An 18,697-nucleotide genomic window follows, 5' to 3' on the forward strand; every position below is an offset into this window, starting at 1 on the left:
AAAGTGGTTTATTTAGTGTTTATTTAGTGTTTATTTAGTAAAGATGCACCGATCAATTAACCAGAGGTCGGAATAGGCCGATGTTTCCCTCAACTGCCAACTTTGAGTTAAATACATAGATAGGTGAATTTTATTTTCTCTGTGTTTTAAATGGATCAAAACTGTAAACTGGTATCATTTTCCCTCTATAACTGCATCTATCAATGGCATGCACACTTGTTTGGGACTCATGAAAATATGATAAATCTGATGCACTCATTGGGATGATCGTGTAATTACTTAGTTTTCTGTTTCATATAGAATTACTACCTCTATCAAAGAATCTGCAGCTCATTTATCTTTTTTATTTATTTATTTATTTATTTTGGTCAATTTTACGTGTCATGGAACTTTAAAAAAATTTGCCAGAAGAGGGTTGATCGGTGCATCTTTGTGTATAACAGGCTAAAGGAAAAAAATGCAAATTCACTCTGATCTCCATAGAGATGGTGTCAAGCATCACTCCTTGTGTTCCCCCCGCATCAAATGAACACACACACACACACACACACAGTTTCAGAGAGACGTGGAACATAAATCCATGTTATGTACAGAATCTTCAGTGTGTCTCCACAGAAACACACACACTCTAGGGGTCACTATAACGTCACATTTCACCCACAGATATTTTTTGTTATAAATTTGCAATCAGAAAGTGTGTCATATCTACATATCGCTCTCATTTATTTTGTTGTACTTTGTAGCTAAAATGTCAGCCGGTGCGCGCTCATGTGTGTGTGTGTGTGTGTGTGTGTGTGTGTGTGTGTGTGTGTGTGTGTGTGCGTGTGTGTGTGTGTGAACAGCACATCCGAAGGAGCCCGCCTTTCTGTTTTGCTGTCTTTTCTTTCCCTCTCAACCGGTGGGATTGAAGGGAAACATCACTGTGCAGTAACTGGACTTGTGGTTGTTGTGGGAAACTGAAAGGTTCAATAGTAGGGGGGGAGTTATAATACTGTTGTTTTAATTGTTTTTCTTTTTTGCGTGCGTGTGTGTTTGCGTGTACGTGTGTGTGCGTGTGTGTGTGTGTAACAGAAAAGGGACACATTTTATTGGATGAGTATGTTTTTTTTTTGTTTGTGGCCTGCTATGAGATGTCAAAATAATAATAATAATAATAACAATAATAATAAAAAAAAAAGCAAAATCCAAAAGTGGATCATTTCTTCTGTTTTTGCAAATTTGAACCTGTTCTTCTGGTTCCGAGATATACCACTCTCACCGTCACTATTTAATCCTGTCACCTCTACTCTGGATTCTAGCTAAAATATAAAGACAAAATACTCAGTAAAAATCTGTTAAAAAAAAAATCTTTATTGCAGCTGTGTAATCTCACTCTGAGAAAATAAGAAAAAGCCCACCTTTATTTGAGAATAATTATACACAACTGGCAAAAAAAATGTGTAAAGTAATAATTGTTTTTAACAAAATCAATATATTTTGGCTACTTTTGCATCTTCTTTAACATTTCACCTCGCTTTGGATTCTCTCACACTCTCCTCTCTTCAGGTCGCACACATATGAGACTGAAATGGTTGCTGGGAAACCATTTCTGAGTAATTTGGCCATATATTTTGAACCACTATCCTCATAAAAGATAAAGTTATGACCCGTTTTCTGTTTACTGGTAGAGTAAAGCACCTTACACAGTTTTCATCATATTTGTGGTTTGTAACATCCTACACCTACCTAGATTGTTTGCTGCAAAAAATAAATAAATAAAAATAAAAAAACATTTTACCAAAGCACACAGTTCCAGTTGGACTCACAGTTGATTTCATCTACTTTGTTTATGATGTGTTGATTAAACAGGCATCAGTTCAACCAGATAGTGTCTCATCACTCCACACTGCAAAAACACAAATTTTTACCAAGTATTTTTGGTCTAGTTTCTAGTGCAAATATGTTAGTACACTTGAATTAAGACGAAACTAACTTCAAACAACTTTCCATCAAGATAAGAGCTTTTGTTAGTCAACAATTTCTTAATATTGATGAAAAAGTACCAGTGCCTAAAGAATGTTAAAACCAGTTGTTTTTTTAATTTTTATTTTTTTTTTTCAGAATTTTTCAGGGTGAGATTGTGCTGCTGCAGTAAAAAAATCAAATAAAAAAATTACTTATTTTGAGGAAAATGTATATTTTCCAGGGGTTAATTTGTCCACTTCTCTTTTTAGTATTATTTTCTTCTGCTTGGGGAAGCATTTAAGACGACAAAAGAGAATTTACTTTTTCCCTTAATTGATTATTTTAAGTCAATAAATGCTGCTGCAGCTTAAATAGGTTTCCTGCGTATAAAGAAAGAACAAAAGTGAGTCATCCCAAACTCTGGTGGATTTTGCAGTTTGTTCGTTTTTACTGCCATCGCTGTCTGCAAACTCTCTGGATGTTTTCGTTTTCATTCCGCCAGATTAAGCAAGTGTTGCCTTCCTACAAACATGACATTAAGCTCCTGAAAATAAGACACAAATTTGTGTTAAGACTAAACTCAGTGGTTTTTCACTTAACGATGAAGGTTCAGTTTAAACGTACATGCACAATTCTTGTTGTCATAAGTTGTTGGAAAGCTACTAATGAGGATCTTATTTCATTTTTTTACTCCTTTTTATTTAATTCTGCTTTGTTTTACAGAATTGTGCATGGATTCTCCTTTGAATATGAATGTTTTATGCTGAGTATGTTATTTTATTTTATTTTATTTTTTTTGTTTGAGGTGGGTGCATCAAGTAAATAAAATATGCTATTTGATGAAGAGAAAATATATTTTCATGTTTGTTTCTCAGTAGCGTGGATCAGGATTGCGTGCAGATTTCTAATTCAGGTATTTTGGCTCACCACCCAGGGTGGTGCAGGCTCTTAGGGGCGAAAGGAAGCAAACAGAAAAATCAGTCAGACACACTCAGAACAAAGTTTCTATAGCTTACTGCAGCTTGTGTCTGATGTTATACAGTAAAATTGTGAAACAAAAGGAAAAAAAACACTTTGTCCAAATTAAATCCTAAAATTTTAGAATGTTTGATCTAAAATCAAACATTCCAATTTAATGATGTGCATAAAAACATGATTTTAGCAGAAGTCTATTGATGATACTATTCAAATCAAATCCGTTTTGTTGCTAATCTTTGACCTATTCAAGACTCTGTCACCAAAGCCCCGCCCCCTGTGTATATGATATAAAATTACTTACTTTAACTCTTTTTCTCCTAACAAATAAAACAATTGTTCAAATAGTTAAACTGGCTTTTGAACTGCTGCAGTTCTGAAACTGATTAAATGCATTTAAGCTGTTGAAAGAAAAACAGAAAAAGACATTTATGACCATTTTGGATGTTTGACCGCCACTGTCACTGAGCTGGAACTGCATGTTGGGAGGAGGAGAAGGCTGGGAACTAAACATCTGCTGACGTATCCATGCACCAATGGGATGGCAGAGGATATTCGCACGTTAGACAGCTAGTTTAGAAAGAAAAAAGAAAAGACCACTGCGTCCAGGAAGTCCCAGCGATGATTGGATGCTGGATGGAGCGTGGGGATCCATCAAGCTGCAGTAGCGATGCGCTTTATGGGGTCCAGCAGGGGCTGCAAGGTGGACGATGCAGCAGCATAAGGCTGCTAGTTCTCCACAGTGTTTATTTGTGAGATTAAGGGCTACTTAGCTCTCTGTGCGTGTGCGTGTGTGTGTGTGTGTGCGCGCGCGCGCACGTGTGTGTGTGTGTGTGCGTCTGCGTGTGCGGACGCAGGACGCTCCAAGCCGCGTCAGGTGGATGCGCTGCAGCGATCCACTTCGCCCCTATGGATCGCGTCCATGGATGTCTTCAAACCTGCTTTGGACAACAGTTTGAGTCCCAAGGCGTCACTATCTGAGGAAGCGGAGGCGGATGTTTTCCGCTGGCCCAGCACAGCGGAGAGCGGCGGTGGCGGTAGCGGCGGCGGCGGCTCGGCTCAGGATGCGGAGCCCGCCGCGCCGCTGCCGCTACCGCCGCCACCTGGTGTCTGGACGGCCGTGTTCGACTATGAGGCCACTGCGGACGACGAGCTCAGCCTGCACAGGGGGGACCTGGTGGAAGTCTTGTCCAAGGACTCCCTGGTGTCGGGAGACGAGGGCTGGTGGACCGGTATGATAGCCGACCGGGTTGGCATTTTCCCGTCCAATTATGTCAGCAAAAGGAACGGAACAGAGGAGGAGGCAGGCCTGCGGGAGAGCTCGGAGCACCCAGTGCCTCCTCTGCACCGTGAGTATCCCCATTGTGCATCGAGTCGTTAGGAAAATAAATAAATAAGAAGTAAATCGATGCGCATCTAAAACACGGATCATGGGGGTGGAGTGCTTCTGGCATCATGCGGGAGGAAGCTGCATATTCAGAGTGCTGTGTCACTCCGGTTGGCCTAGAAACAGACTGGCTAAGCATCCTCAGCTTCAGGACCGTTATTCAAGTGATGCACCCCAGCTCACTGTTATCTTATAGTATCCCCCAGAAAACATACCGAGGAGAACACGTCCTCCTTTGCATGTAAAATTAGGTTTTAATGTAATGTGTGCGCTTGGTTTGCAATATGATACAATCGTTTTTGGTTTTTTTTGCACAGGTTTTGCAATAAATAGAGGCGCCAATGGAGTGCAATGACCAGGCAGTTTGCTGTTCCCTATGTGCACAAGTATTTGTAGCGCTAGTGGTCTTTTACTTGATCATGAACATGTAGGAAAGGAGACAAGGGGTGGAGGGTGAGAAGCAATGAATGGCCTGGGGTCAGGAGAGCTGCATCAATATATGATGCACCTGCTCCTGTGCAGAGTGAGCTACACAGCACTCAATATTAGATTTTTTAATAGGAACTATGAATTAGTTACTATATACAAAAAAAATTTCATATGTATTATATTTTTTTGTGCTCTCTGCCAGTTTTGAATACCGTCAGGCCAACCCTCTCGAAATTGTAAGTGGCCCTCATCAATAGTCAATAGTCATTTAACATTTCTGGACGCGCCCCTGTAAATGACGATGCTAGCTAAAACATTTTTGAAGGGGACGTGAAGTTTTGCTATAACCACAAATCCAGTTTTACTCACTAACACATTTACAAAAGAAGGAGGGTATCAGACCTAGATAAACCAGTTTTGTTTGGGTGGACCATGCTGTCGCAGCCAGTCGTGAACACACTGAGACCGGTGACCTACTTTCACTCACCTGAAATATGCATCAAGGTCAGTCCCGTGAAGCGGCGTCAACTCGCGATGCGGTTCCCTTTGCTGAAAACTCTTATTGTCTGAATTTAGTCGATAAATTTAGCTTAGCAATTTGCGTACATTTTGTTTGGAAATATTTTAATTGATATTTCCGGTTGGCAGACAAAATAACTTCTATTAATTTGATATTAATAGAAGAGCCTGGTTTGTCCACTGTGTTAAACGAAACACAATAAATATAACAGTTAGCTTGTGATAAACATGAAATGTACGTTCTTTAGCAAAAAATTCCCTCAAAAGTTAAGAAGCTTATCTTGCTAAGTTTGACATTAGCATTTCCGCTGTTGCTAAGCCAGCTAACACTGGATACAAATTTAATTCTTGCTCCAATAAAGAAACTATACTACAACTCGCAGTTGTAACTTCAAAGAAAGTTAAAATACTATTTAATTATTAAAGCTAAGATGTGGAAAAGTAAGAATATCTCAAAGAAAAATGTCAGAATGCTAAACACGCTTTGAAGAGGTATTGTTCTTTACACTTCTTGCTTGATTCAATGATCAGCATACAGTTTTTTAATTGAAAAAGCACTTTAATTTTTTTTTATCTCTCTCATAGTATATCTGCTTTGTTCTTAATATAGTTCTGAAGCTTTTTTTATCTACACTTCACTTTTATCTTGGCATTTTGACTCAGTTTTGATATTTTTTTCCTTTTTCCATCTATTTGCCAAGAACAGGACAAAAGCAAGCAAAAAAAAGTGTTTTTTTCCCCTCACCGTTTTCCAAAACTTGATCAATTTATTACTCTTGACACATCACACTCTTGACTTTTACAAAGTAATAGCAAGCACCCATTTAATCACACTAGCCTTACTGTTCTTTGTTGAACCAACATCTTTAGTTAAATTCTAATCATATTGAGGTAGGATTTGTAACCGGAGTGGTTAAGAATTGAATTGTTTAAATTTACAAACTAATTGTTCAGACAAAACTTAATACCATCAAAAAAAAAAAATCATAGGCATAGGACATTATTTCTTCCTTCTCCAACTCTAGATTCTACATTTTAGGACAGATACTTTATCTATCTGAAGCAACACAGTGACTTATGGGAACAGAAAGCACTCTTCTCATGAATGACCTAGTTTGGAGCATGACAAACTTGTTTAATTGCTGCAAGTGTTGTTTTTGTCTCCTCTCCGCTGCAGTGTTGGAGATCGATTTCTCGGAACTCACCCTGGAGGAGATCATCGGGGTGGGCGGTTTCGGAAAGGTCTACCGCGCGGTGTGGCGGGGCGCCAAGGTGGCCGTGAAGGCGGCCCGACGGGACCCCGACGAGGACGTGGCGCAGACTCTGGAGAGCGTGCGTCAGGAGGCCAAGCTCTTCGCCATGCTCAACCATCCCAACATCATGGCTCTTCTGGGGGTGTGCCTGCAGGAGCCCAACCTGTGCCTGATCATGGAGTACGCTCGCGGGGGTCCCCTGAACCGGGCCCTCGCCGGGAAACGCATCCCCCCGTGCACGCTGGTGAACTGGGCTGTGCAGATTGCACGAGGCATGCACTACCTCCATGACCAGGCCATCGTCCCCATCATACACAGAGACCTCAAGTCCAGCAACAGTAAGATTCCCTCACTTTGTGTTTTTATTATCCTCTCATAGAATAGCTGCAAGAAAGCTGTAAAATATACCGCATTCCCGTTTGTGTTGCGCTACTACTCTTGTATTTTTCACGTTTATAGAACGGGTACGGAAATAAGCAGTTATGAAACTCCAGTCAATTCTACACTAATCTGCACTAGAACGGACTTTCTCTCTGATCTACCAGACTTCTTTACTGCAAGAAAAATTCTCCTAATGCACCTTTAAAGTGTAAAATAAATCTACTACTGTGTTATATTTTTATCATTAAATGGTTAGAAAGTACGTGCTTTAGAAGTCAAATCAGGAGGAAAAGGAGTTTGCATGTTTACTTGTAGAGTTGTTGTAATCTTGCATTTTGTCCAATTGGATCCTCTAAGTCCCAAGCCTATTACTGAGGATTTGCCCAGTGCTCTGCCCCGGCCTCCTCATTGGTGGCTCTGACAAAGTGTGAAGCGAGGCCCCCGGCTGCCATTGGCTGGTTCTGTGGTGATTATCTCGGGAGCTTCACTTTCAAAGTCACTCAGACTTGATGTCATGCTGGACTTGGTGGGGAAAACCCAAACCTTCCTAAGCTTACGAAAGCAAGTGGCCAGAGGCTGACCTCTCTTTCCAAGTTTCTCTTTTGCTTCTGCTTTTGACGTTAGCCTCTAAATGCTTTCATGAGGGCAGTGTTAGCATATCAAATAGTTGTGTTTATTTTTTGCACCTGTGTTTTACAGTCTTCCAAAAGATTCCTTGTTTCCTCAAATGTATATTTTCAGTCCAACTCTTTCTTCATTTATAAACAGATGAAATTTGATATTTTCATTTACTGTATAAGATACCCATTTTGATATTTTTGACTGTCAGGATTAGCAGGCATATTTCTTTTTGCTAAATGCCAAACACATACAAGCAATGGACATTTTCATAAGCTCCTCAAAATAGTTTGGTGTGATTTTGTCCCATCAAACTATCTGATGGGACAAATAGTCTCATCAAATAGTTTTTGACAGAACTGATGTAATAGAGTCAGGCTGGACGTCTTGCTCACACACACCTGCTGTCCCATCCTCAGTCACATCGGATCTAAAACATGTGAAATAGAGGGTGAAATCCACATGCCACGAGAGGCTGTTGAGCTTCCCACACTCCCCCAAAAAATGTTTCTAAACTCACATTTTTATCTTGAAATTCCCATTATTTCCCCCAAAATAGTCTTTGTAAATCATTATACCAACCCATCTTACCTAAAGGGATGTGCCTTACAGCGAGTTCACACATCTGAAGTATGACTGGCCTATTGGGGAGCTGTAGAGTGGGGTGACTGCAGTTGCAGTCAAGCCTTAGTTAAAGGGGCAGTTGTGCATAAAATGGACATTTTTACAGCTTTGAGTCATGTCATAATGTTATTTTTTCTCATCAAAAACATACCTGGAATGAGAAATCCAGACACATAACACTTTAACTCAGCTGCTTACCAGCAGGGTTCACTTTCACCCCCTATTTTTGGTAGGAAGCCATTTCCGCGGCGTCACAGTGACGTGATGGGCAGATGAAGAGAAGCTTGATGTGCACCACAGCCCTTGGACACTCCCCTGCTGGTGCAGCCGCAGCAGATGGCCCAGGCTTTGTGGAGCTGAGAGGAGAGGCCTCGGCGCATGTGCTCAGGATTTGCCCGGGCTCGTCCGGACGGGGGGGTGTTTTTCATTGCCCATTAGAGCAAAATGGGTTTGTTGTAACAGGCTATTTCAGGAGTTAAACTGTATAATTAGTGCTTTGTATGAGACTTTGGGCTGTAAAAGCATGAGGCGAATACATTAGCATTGATCAAGAGGGAGTTGGTTTTCTCCTCTGGATTGCTTTTGTTGTCATAGCTCGTAGTAGCTTGGTTTTTACTGTTTATTCTTTCTTCTTCTCTTCTCTGCTTTCATCTTTTGTATCCTTTCATCCTGGCCTTCCAACAACCACACCCTGTTTTGTTCACCCCCTCTTGTTTTTTTGTTTTTAATTTGCCGTTGTGGTAAATCACGGGACTCATGCTCCCGCTTCATCTCAAATCCTGACGGTGATCACCTGAAACCCTCCACCCTAACCTCCCACCCAATCTGCACGCAACCCCTCCTGCCCCCTCCCACTACCTCCAAACTCATTTCCATTCACCAACCCAACATCCCCACTCCCACCATTACCGCACCCAGTCCTGATCCTGGAAAGGGTGGAGATGGAGGACCTCAGCAACAAGACTCTGAAGATAACCGACTTTGGATTGGCCCGGGAGTGGCACCGCACCACCAAGATGAGCGCCGCCGGGACCTACGCCTGGATGGCTCCTGAGGTTATCCGCTCGTCCACGTTCTCCAAGGGTAGCGACGTGTGGAGGTGGGCGGAGGAAGGAGAGCCCCTGCAGAAAAACAAAGCAACAAAAAATACTAGCTGCACAGACCTTTTAGTGATGAATAGAAAACGAATCCATGAAATAAAAGAAAATCCATGAAAAGTTGATTTTATATTCATATTTATGCGACGGTGTGTTAAGGCGCCATTGTAGATTGAAAAAAGAAGAGGAGGAGTGATTTTCTGGAAAAATAAAAACAGGAAAATTTCCAAGTTTGTGTAATCAAAGATTTTCTAGAAAAATTCTGAAAATTTTAGATTAAATTCATAAATTTTCTAGAAAAACAAGAATGGAAATGGCTGTGTTTGAACTCAGAAACTCAGAAAATTTCCAAATGTCGAAACTTGTTGACATTTTAAACTAAGAAATTTCTCCCTCTCTCAGCTCCTTCAGACTAGCCAGCAGCAATTAGCAAACACCTGGTGGAGCTGAGCATCTGCTGAGCTCATTATATGAACTACTTCTCAGTGCAACGCTGGTTAAAGGGTTAATAGAGGGGCCATGTTGTGATGACTTCCTGAAGGGGGAGCTTCACAAACAGCAGGAGATTTTAAAGAGACAGAGGCCCGATTTCATGTAATTTCTTTAAGTCATATTTGATATGTACAGCATTTTTATAACAACTGAAGGTAATTTGATTGTGCTCTAAAATGATACTATGTGGCTGGAATACTGTCCCTTTAATTAATGATCAGTAAATCTCTGAAGTTTACCTTTTGAAACAAAATCTTTGCTGTTTTTCTAATTGGTTTTGACTGGATTTAACAGTTTGAATAAATGTTTTCATCATGATTAGTCTCTATATGTAGAATCCTGATCAAAGTATCAATCCATCCGGTTGTTGTCTTCCGTCTATCCAAGATCCGGTTGTGGGGTTGCCGGTTCCATCTTTCCCCACTGATACCCTTTTGACTTTTCTGTTTGTCACATAAAAACATGCAAATATCCGCAGCTCTTACGATCAGCTGCAGGAGGAGAGATACTAGTGGTACCTTTAAGAGCTAAAATATCAAAGTTGCTATGGTGTGAAAAGAATCTGGCGCATTCCTACATGATTCCTTGCCAACGTGATTTGTTTGTAAGCTCGTCCTTTATCTGTCAAAAGACACACCGCCCTGCTTCACACACTCACACTCTCTGATCTTGACCTTTTCCTTCTCCGCTCGGTATTTACATGAGTGGGGTGCAGAATGATCCTGTTTTGACATTTACCGAAGTAAAGTGGCTTTCTTGACAGTACAGTCTCTTTCAGCAAGCACGCTGTTTAACATTCATGTATTCCTACGCGCTGAGATCAATATGATCAAAGTCCCACATATTCTGAGTGACCGAGTGCAATTTTCAGGCCGTAATCACAAGTCTCTCCGCGTTTTTCTCCAACTGTGCGTTGGCAGCTATGGCGTGCTGCTGTGGGAGCTGCTGACCGGAGAAGTTCCCTTTCGAAGCATCGACGGTCTCGCCGTAGCCTATGGAGTGGCGATGAACAAACTGGCTCTGCCCATTCCCTCCACATGTCCCGAGCCTTTTGCACGTTTGATGGAGAGTAAGTAGAAAAAAAATAAATAAATACCATCCCACTTTATCAGCTGGTGCAAATTTAGTCCCGGAAATGTACCATGAAATAACCAAACAGATTATCTGAAATGATCTTCTTCGTCTTGCATACAGACTGCTGGAGCCCAGATCCTCACTCTCGGCCACTGTTCACAACTATCCTGGACCAGCTCACCGCCATCGAGGAATCGGGCTTTTTTGAAATGCCAGCAGAGTCCTTTCACTCCCTGCAGGACGACTGGAAACTGGAGATCCAGGAGATGTTTGATCAGCTTAGGACCAAGGAAAAGGTGATGAGAAGAGCTGGGGGGAAAAAACTGAATGTCTTTCTTTTATACCTGATTTCTGAAAGACTACAGTTAAGTGAACTTAATTTATCCAGCTCTTTTCATATGTCAGAAACTGGACAGATGTCAGAATCAAAGGATAAAACATTTATTAAAACTATGACCATGTTGTGACAGGCCGTTATGAGACCCGTAATCTATGAAAAGGCTATTGCCATCTGAAAAAATGTTTGGTTGGGAGTGGTTGTTCAAAAACAACCAATCAGAGCCAGGAGAAGGGTCTTAGGGCTGTCAATCAACCTCATGTTCACGCTGCTCAATGTGCTAATGACAGAGAAACAGCTTACTGATAGAGGAAAACCGTTTATCTGCAGTCATTGGTGTCCATGCCTAGCCTTAGCATTCATGACAGGCTATGCAGATGGGTAGCAGCAGAACAGTAGAGCTGTATATCATCAGCATAGAAACAATAAGAGACGTAAAAAAAAACCTGACATATTATTTGACCCAAGGGGAAAGTATACAACAACAAAAATAGGACCCAAAGATTGAGCCTTGTGGTACTCCACATTTTGCACACTGGAGTCTGATATGATGTACAAAAAATCACCAAAGTTGTGATTACACATCACTCATAGTTTATTTCTCCTCCCCTTCTCCGTCAGGAGCTGCGATCGTGGGAGGAGGAGTTGACCCAAGCTGCGCTGCAGCAGAAGTGCCAAGAGGAGGCGCTGAGGAAGCGCGAGCAGGAGCTGGCAGAACGGGAGATCCACATCGTGGAGCGGGAGCTCAACATCATCATCCACCAGCTCTACCAGGAGAAGCCGCATGTGGAGAGCAGGCAGGGCAAGTTCCGCCGCAACCGCCTTAAACTCAAAGATGGAAACAGGATCAGCCTGCCCTCAGGTACAAACAGCTGGCAAGCATCAACGTACAAACGGAGACGAAATGTGCTTGTGAGGCGCCGAAACCTTAGAGATTGGACTTTAGCATAGATTTGACGCAGCTACAATGAAATGCTTCCTTGAGAAATATTAGAAATTGTTTAACTAAAGACTGTGATGTGTTCAGTGCTTTGCAAAGATATTGAGAAAGATATTGAGGAACATGAAAAAACATGTTTTTCATGTTCTAGCCTCTAACTTTAGTGTGTTTTAGTGTGATAAGAAGCATTTTTTTGTCCAAGTCATCTCTGAGGAATAAAGAAGTGATTCCTTTTTTTTTTTTTTTTTCGCCAAAATAACTTTTTGGAAAAAATGACTCAGGCCCTTATTTCAGGAAGGTGACGATATGTGATTGTATATTTACGGCAACCTTGCAAAAGTATTCGTACCGCTGGAACTTTTCACTTTTTGTCAAATTACAAACACAAATTCCTGACAGTCTTTTTATAAAAGCCATCCACACAGCATGATGCTGATAAACATGATGATGCGAGTTGTTGGGTTTTTTGTACGCAATTGTAAAAATGAAAGTAACTTTTTAGCCGTTTTAAAAAATATTTTTACACATAAAAATATTAAGTGAGGGGTGGATATGTATTCGGCATCCTTGCAGCGTAATGCTGCCACAAACCTGCGACACCATGGAGGATGTTCCATGTATGTTCATTTATTTCAAAACCCCCTTTACTGTGATGCCAATAAATAAATTCATTCTCAAGTCACTGTACTGGTAAATAGAGTCCACTTTGAAAAGGGGTGTGAATACTTTTGCAGGCTTTGGCTCCACAGTCCACGGCGTAACAAACTCAAGGTTCTTCCTTAGCTACTAGCACCAGAGTTCTGTCATGGGTTGTAAAAGTTAAATTGTTTCGTCTTAGAAGGATCAGGTTTTTCTTATGTGGCTGTTTTTACTCTGTTAACTTCAGCACTGTCATGGAAGCTAAGGTGTTTCCCTTGATGTCCTTTAGATTTTCAGCACAAAATCACGGTGCAGGCGTCTCCGTCCCACGATCATCGGAGGAGTCTGCTCAGCAGCGGCTCCAGCCCCCCAACCAGCCCGCTCATGCTGCCGCGCCTTCGAGCCATCCAGCGTAAGGACAAGGCTTCTGTTTTCGAAAGCGAGGAAACTGGAATTGTTAGCATGTAGGACAGCACTGATCATAGAAGATCAGGGCCACTGGAAAAAAAATTATTCTTTAATGTCAGAGTTTAAAGTTAGAATTCTGAGGGGAAAAAAGTCCAAATTTTGAGAAGAATTCTGAGTTTAAAGTTAGAATTCTGAGAAATTTTCAGAATTTTGAGATTCAAGTTAGAATTCTGATAAGAAAGTCAGAATTATGTGGAAAAAAATGTCAGAATTCATGCAATATCATGCAAAATTATGCAAGCTTGCCTTAACACAATTTTTTAATTTAACTTTTAATGATATGTGAATCAAATTTTCAATATTTTTTCAGTTACCCCCGGGGAGGCCTGCACAGAGCTGGAGAGAAAGGGCTCGAGGAAAAAAGGCCGCTCCCGTGGTTGTGGCGTTTATCGGGAGCACAGCGCAGACGCCAGGTGAGAGAAATCAAATCCACTCGAAGTCCGTATTCATTTTTAATTAGTGTTTGATTGTTTCTTTTAATTTTAGTCAGACAACTTGTGGCTTTCTTATCCGTCACAGTGCGAAGCCTCCCCACGAGGGCAGCAGGCAGCGGTCCTGCAGCGCCCCAAACCTCCGCAGATCTCCCCGACACAGTCCGGCCGTGCCTGGGGTGCCCAGCCTGCTGGAGGCAGGTCAGCAGGAATGGCTCAGCTGGTCTGAGTTTGCCTGAGAAATGAAGCTGCTGACATGACAGAGACACATCAACCCCACACTGCTGCAGTCGGTGACCCACAAGTGTGTCTGCAGCTGCTTGACCACGAACAAGCGCTTGCGGAGAAAACAAAAAACTATCAGGGGCCGTTTAGGACAAAAACTAGGTTTTGTCTCACACACACTACTAAAGACTCCTACACACACACAAAGCATACAGACATGTTTTTCTGAATGATCTGCCGAAAATGTATGTGTGTGTGGGAACTAACAGTAGACTGAATGAATGGGGATGAGACTCGTCTTTGTGTGAGAGTTGTCAAGGAAGAGGCAGAGCATAATTTGGAGATCAGATCGCGCATGTGTTGGTACCGCAGTGAAGTTAGTTTCAAGTTGGATATTCGCCCTCTGCGGAGTAAGCGACGTTTAGTTCAAGGTTGATCCCATTTATGAATGCTAATTTTGACTAGCCGTTCTCTATCGGTCCCTCCTCAAGCGCTCGGAGATTCACAAATTTGCAAACCAAACACTCCTGTCAACCAAATGTTAATAAATGCCTTGCCTTGTGACCAAATTACATTTACTTATTTTTTCTTCTGTTCCTCAATTATGCACTACTTTGTGTTGGTCTGTCATAAAAAAAATCCAATGTAAAACATTGCTGCTTCTGGTTGTAAAATGTAAAAAAAAACTGAACAAAAATCAATGCATATCAATGGTCGTGTTTTTAGCTTTTGATGACGACCTACGTGATAAAGTTGTTGGGTTTTTTTGTTGTTTTATTTTAGAAAATGAAGATTGCTGCTTCACCACAGAGCCGGGCGCAGCTCCTGGCCAGTCCTACCTCTGCATTCCCTTCCAAAAAGACGCCAACGCTTCTTCCTCCCTCGAACATGACGGAGATGAGTACTGCCTCAGCGGCCAGGTTCCCGGAACCCCGCCGTGCAGGAAGAGCCCCGGGGGAGGCCGGCGGTCTGAGCTGGTCCTGCTGGGCTGCGGGGCTCTGTTGGCGGCCGTGGGACTGGGCTGTAACCTGCTCACGCTGGCCCAGCCCGAGGAGGGCATCAAATCCAGATGGGATGCTTTCTTCCACAGAACCGGCGGCCAAAGGCGGAGCACGAACTCCCCGACCCGCAGGCTGTTCCACAGGGAAAGCCCGCTGAAGAGTTCGGCCCCCTCCCTGCCCGAGCGAGGTTTGCCCTCTTCGTATACTCTCCTGTCCTTATCGTCGGTGTCCGACTCCAACTCCACCCACTCACTGCTGCGTTCCGACAGCGACGAGCTGCTGATCTGCAGGCCCGCCTCGGCGGCGTCCCGGCCGCCTGCGCCGCCTCCGCTCTCGCAGCGCAGGGCGCCGGTCCAGACACTGGTCAACTCGCTGGTCAACGTTCACGTGGAGAGCTTCAAGCGGAACCCGCGGCAGTCTCTGACGCCCACACACGTGCCCTGCGTGCCACCGTCCGCACGGAGCCTCCGCAGGACCCCGTCGGACGGAGCCATCAAGAAGAACGGGCCTTCCAGTTCACTGGAGCCGCTGCCAGAGAAGAAAGCTCTGGACAGTGCGGGTAACATCCTGTTTTATGTTGTAGAACTCTAAATTTAATAATTTCATATCCTATTAGGCTGTCTTTAAGTAGAAGCCTTATAAAAATGTTTGGAATTAAGGCTCACACAGGAAAGAAAAATACAGGGTTCACACATATTTGTAAAGGGGCAGTATTATGTAAAATCTACATTTTTTTAGCTTTACCTCATGTTATAACATTATTCCCTCATCAAAAACCTACCTGGAGTGTTACATTGATTCTTTGATGCATGTTTGAGAAATCCTTTAATCTCCATGGCAACCATTCAGCTGTGGAAAACACCTGGGAGGACCTAGCTCCGCCTTCGAGGCGCAGCTCCTCCTCAGAACTACATCTTCTGAGCTTCCTCCTGACAGAGCAGCCCTCCCTAGCTCAGCTCCTTCAGACCAGCCAGCAGCCTTTAGCAAACACCTGGTGGGACTGAGAATCAGCTGAGCTCATTAGACGAGCCGTTTCTCAGAAGAACTCTGGTAAAAAACGTTAAAGGCCTAATAGAGGAGCCACATTGTGACGACTTCCTGAAGGCGGAGCCTCATTATGAGGAGGAGATTTTTAAAGAGACAGAGACCTATTTTCAAGGCTTTAAATTACAAAGTCAAATTTCTTGTAAGTCATATTTGATATATACAACATTTTAATAACAACTGAAGGTAACATGTAGTCACTTGGTTATGCTATAAAATGGCACTATGTGCCTGGAAAATGTATAACACTGCTCCTTTAAGGCAAATTTGGATGGATGGATGGATGGATGGAGTCACTAATCTTCAGTCTGGCAGTGTGTTAGTGATAGTCTTTTTTTCTGTTTTAACAGCAGTAGGTGGCTTCAGGGGTTTAAAAGAAGACTCTCTTGAGGTTCCCCGGCTCCCCGACCCCAACCTGGTTTTCCCCCCGACCCCCCGCCGTCGCTGCGCCCCGGAGCGCCCCAAGACCCTGGACTTCGTGGCTCGGCCTCGCCCTTCGCCGCGGCCACGGTGCGACGTGTTCTGGGGCGACTCGCGCGTCAGGGCCAACGGACAAACGCTGGGCAGCGGCGAGTCGCCGGCCTACACCTCCAGCACAGAGACTCCGCCCACCGTAGAGTTCGGCAGGGACTCCGCGGTGCTGCCCACCCCCATGGAGGCCCCGACTCCCTTCTCCCCCCGCAGGAACGCAAACCTGTTGGACGAGTCGGACGAGGGACAGTACCGGGACGGGACGGTCCCTCTGTGCAGGCCAGAGTTCAGCCTTCCCAAAGACTCTCCTTATCATCCAGGGTTCTGGTCCTGACTCGCGGACACAGGTTGCTCCTCCGCTAGCTGGAGGACCGTCACCACTCTAGGTGTTTGACTTAAGCTTTCCCCCATTCTACACCATTCAAACAAACTTGCAATAAAGTTTTGTTTTTGCTTTAGTTTAACTGCATTTTGATAAATATTTATCAAAATTGACATCTAAAATTTGTGAAATGTCTGGCTTTAGAGACGGCCAGAAACCCCTTCATATCACGTTCATCAGCTTCAGGTTCTCGTTTCACAAAGCTTTACTCTCCTGTTTCCAGCTTTGGTTTCGATTGTGCATTTACTGAAGTGCACTTTTGAAAATCATCATGAATGTAAGACAGCTTTTTATTATTATTATTATTATTATTATTATTATTATTATTTCTGAAACCACTTGAGCTCCTCTCCTCCGTCTGTTTCCCGCTCAGGTTCTGGCGGTGGATGGATTCCCTTTTTTTGCACAGTTCACCTTCCTCACCAGTCGCTTCATGTCCCACAGATAGGGGGCGCTGTTGTTTGATATAAGCACTCCTGTGTCTGCTTTGGATCTACATTGTTGCGACTGTAAGAAGCAGAGAAAATAAGTTCATCGATTGTCTTTTTTTTCTTTTTTAAACGGTCCCGTTAAAGACATTTAGAAACAAATCTTGACGCTGAGAGGAGAACTTTGTCTTTTATGCTGCTGTTAAACTGTTTGGATCAGAAATGCAAAGCTTCTTTCACCCACATGGGAAGCGGGCCCAAGTGATGCGTGGAAGTTTTTCTTATTATTTATTTATTTATTTTTAATGATCTATTTCATTTATTGATTTGTTTGGTGTCTTATTTATTTATTTATTTATTTATTTATTTATTTATTTATTTATTTATTTTTATCCTGTATGCCTTGATTTTTGACACTTCTTAATGCTTTATCTGAATGTTTCTGGGACTCTCAGCCTTTGCACAAAGCATCAAATCATTTGTTTGTAAGCTGCACTTTCTTCATTACTCACTTAGGAATTACATTTTTTTAATGAATTTATGTTGGAAGATAATTTTTTACAGTGTCTTTGCCAAGAAATGTAGCTGCCCAAACGAGCACTTATCATCACAAATCAGTTTTTCTTGTTTTTTGTTGTTGTTTTTATTTTTTAAATATATTTACCTGTGAAGAATTCCACTTGTTTATTGGGAAGAAATTATTAGCTTTCTTTAAAAAGGGATTTAAAAAAAATCTGTTATAATTTGGGGGAAGGGTGTAGATAAATTAACCATTTTACAAATCTTAAATAAATATGGGATTTTAAAAGAACGGAAGCATGGGATAATGCCAATTATTATTTATTTATTTAATTAATTTATTTATTACCTGCAACATAACTGTTATGAATAATTGAGAAAAAGAGCTGAAATGTGTCCTAACACCCTGCAGCGTCAGGTTATTTATTTATTTTCTCCAGTTTAAGTGACCTAAATTACATATGAGCTCCTTTTGGTCTTGATACGTGTGTAAAACTGAATGCCTCCCCCCTTCACATCCCCTTCAGAACTGTGAAGAACATGATCATGTTCGATGTGTAACCATAATCATCTGTTTGAACTGCAGGTGACGCGACCCTGAGCTCTTGGATGAAATGTGAGCACAAATAAGCTGAAAATACTGTTTACTGATATTGTTTGTTGGAGGGGAGGGGGCAATTGTGCTACTGAGTGACTTGTATTTGCACTGGGACACACTGACTCGAGTAAAATCGGAAGAAAAACATGAAACTGTTTGTTTACTTTCTTGTAGCGCTTTAGATGGTGACACCTATTGTCAGTGGCTCTCTGCCCAGAGCAGCATAGTCTATAGGGGGCGGTATGAGTACACCATGAGTACATGGAGGAAGAAAAACATGGAAAGTTATCCATCAGCATTGACCAAACCCAGGATCTTCTTGTTGTAAGGTGACAGTGTAGGCCACCAGGTGTGATTAGTTTATGTATTTTAGATTTTGAACTAGAGGTGATCAAATAGAAACAAGAAGCTTTGATAAAAT

General features: G+C 42.4%; 1 protein-coding gene across 3 annotated transcripts; it reads left to right on the forward strand.

The window, feature by feature from the left end:
* Positions 1-3,292: 3,292 nt before the first annotated feature.
* map3k9 (mitogen-activated protein kinase kinase kinase 9) lies at positions 3,293-18,428 on the forward strand. 3 transcript variants are annotated; one of them, XM_015019436.1, is made up of 11 exons: positions 3,293-4,268; positions 6,432-6,845; positions 9,049-9,229; positions 10,640-10,788; positions 10,914-11,089; positions 11,752-11,932; positions 12,999-13,121; positions 13,488-13,590; positions 13,697-13,809; positions 14,617-15,393; positions 16,229-18,428. In XM_015019436.1, the coding sequence occupies exons 1-11, from the start codon at positions 3,842-3,844 to the stop codon at positions 16,681-16,683; spliced, it is 3,099 nt and encodes a 1,032-aa protein (XP_014874922.1). In that variant the 5' UTR covers positions 3,293-3,841; the 3' UTR covers positions 16,684-18,428. The 3 variants fall into 3 exon arrangements, with proteins under 3 accessions (XP_014874922.1, XP_014874921.1, XP_014874920.1); XM_015019435.1 differs by having other exon boundaries at positions 3,294-4,268; positions 11,752-11,992; positions 16,232-18,428; XM_015019434.1 differs by having other exon boundaries at positions 3,295-4,268; positions 11,752-11,992.
* Positions 18,429-18,697: the final 269 nt, after the last annotated feature.

This window comes from Poecilia latipinna, unplaced genomic scaffold (genome assembly GCF_001443285.1).
Source record: "Poecilia latipinna isolate Pla-1442-1.1 unplaced genomic scaffold, P_latipinna-1.0 Scaffold2433, whole genome shotgun sequence".
Taxonomy (NCBI): domain Eukaryota; kingdom Metazoa; phylum Chordata; class Actinopteri; order Cyprinodontiformes; family Poeciliidae; genus Poecilia; species Poecilia latipinna.

Excerpts from the sequence above, each read along its gene's own strand:
- map3k9 (XM_015019434.1), top strand. The coding sequence starts at position 3,842 with ATGGATGTCTTCAAACCTGCTTTGGACAACAGTTTGAGTCCCAAGGCG. Across the intron at positions 6,846-9,048 it reads AGACCTCAAGTCCAGCAACA|TCCTGATCCTGGAAAGGGTG; the intron begins GTAAGATTCCCT and ends TACCGCACCCAG. Across the intron at positions 11,090-11,751 it reads AGCTTAGGACCAAGGAAAAG|GAGCTGCGATCGTGGGAGGA; the intron begins GTGATGAGAAGA and ends CTTCTCCGTCAG.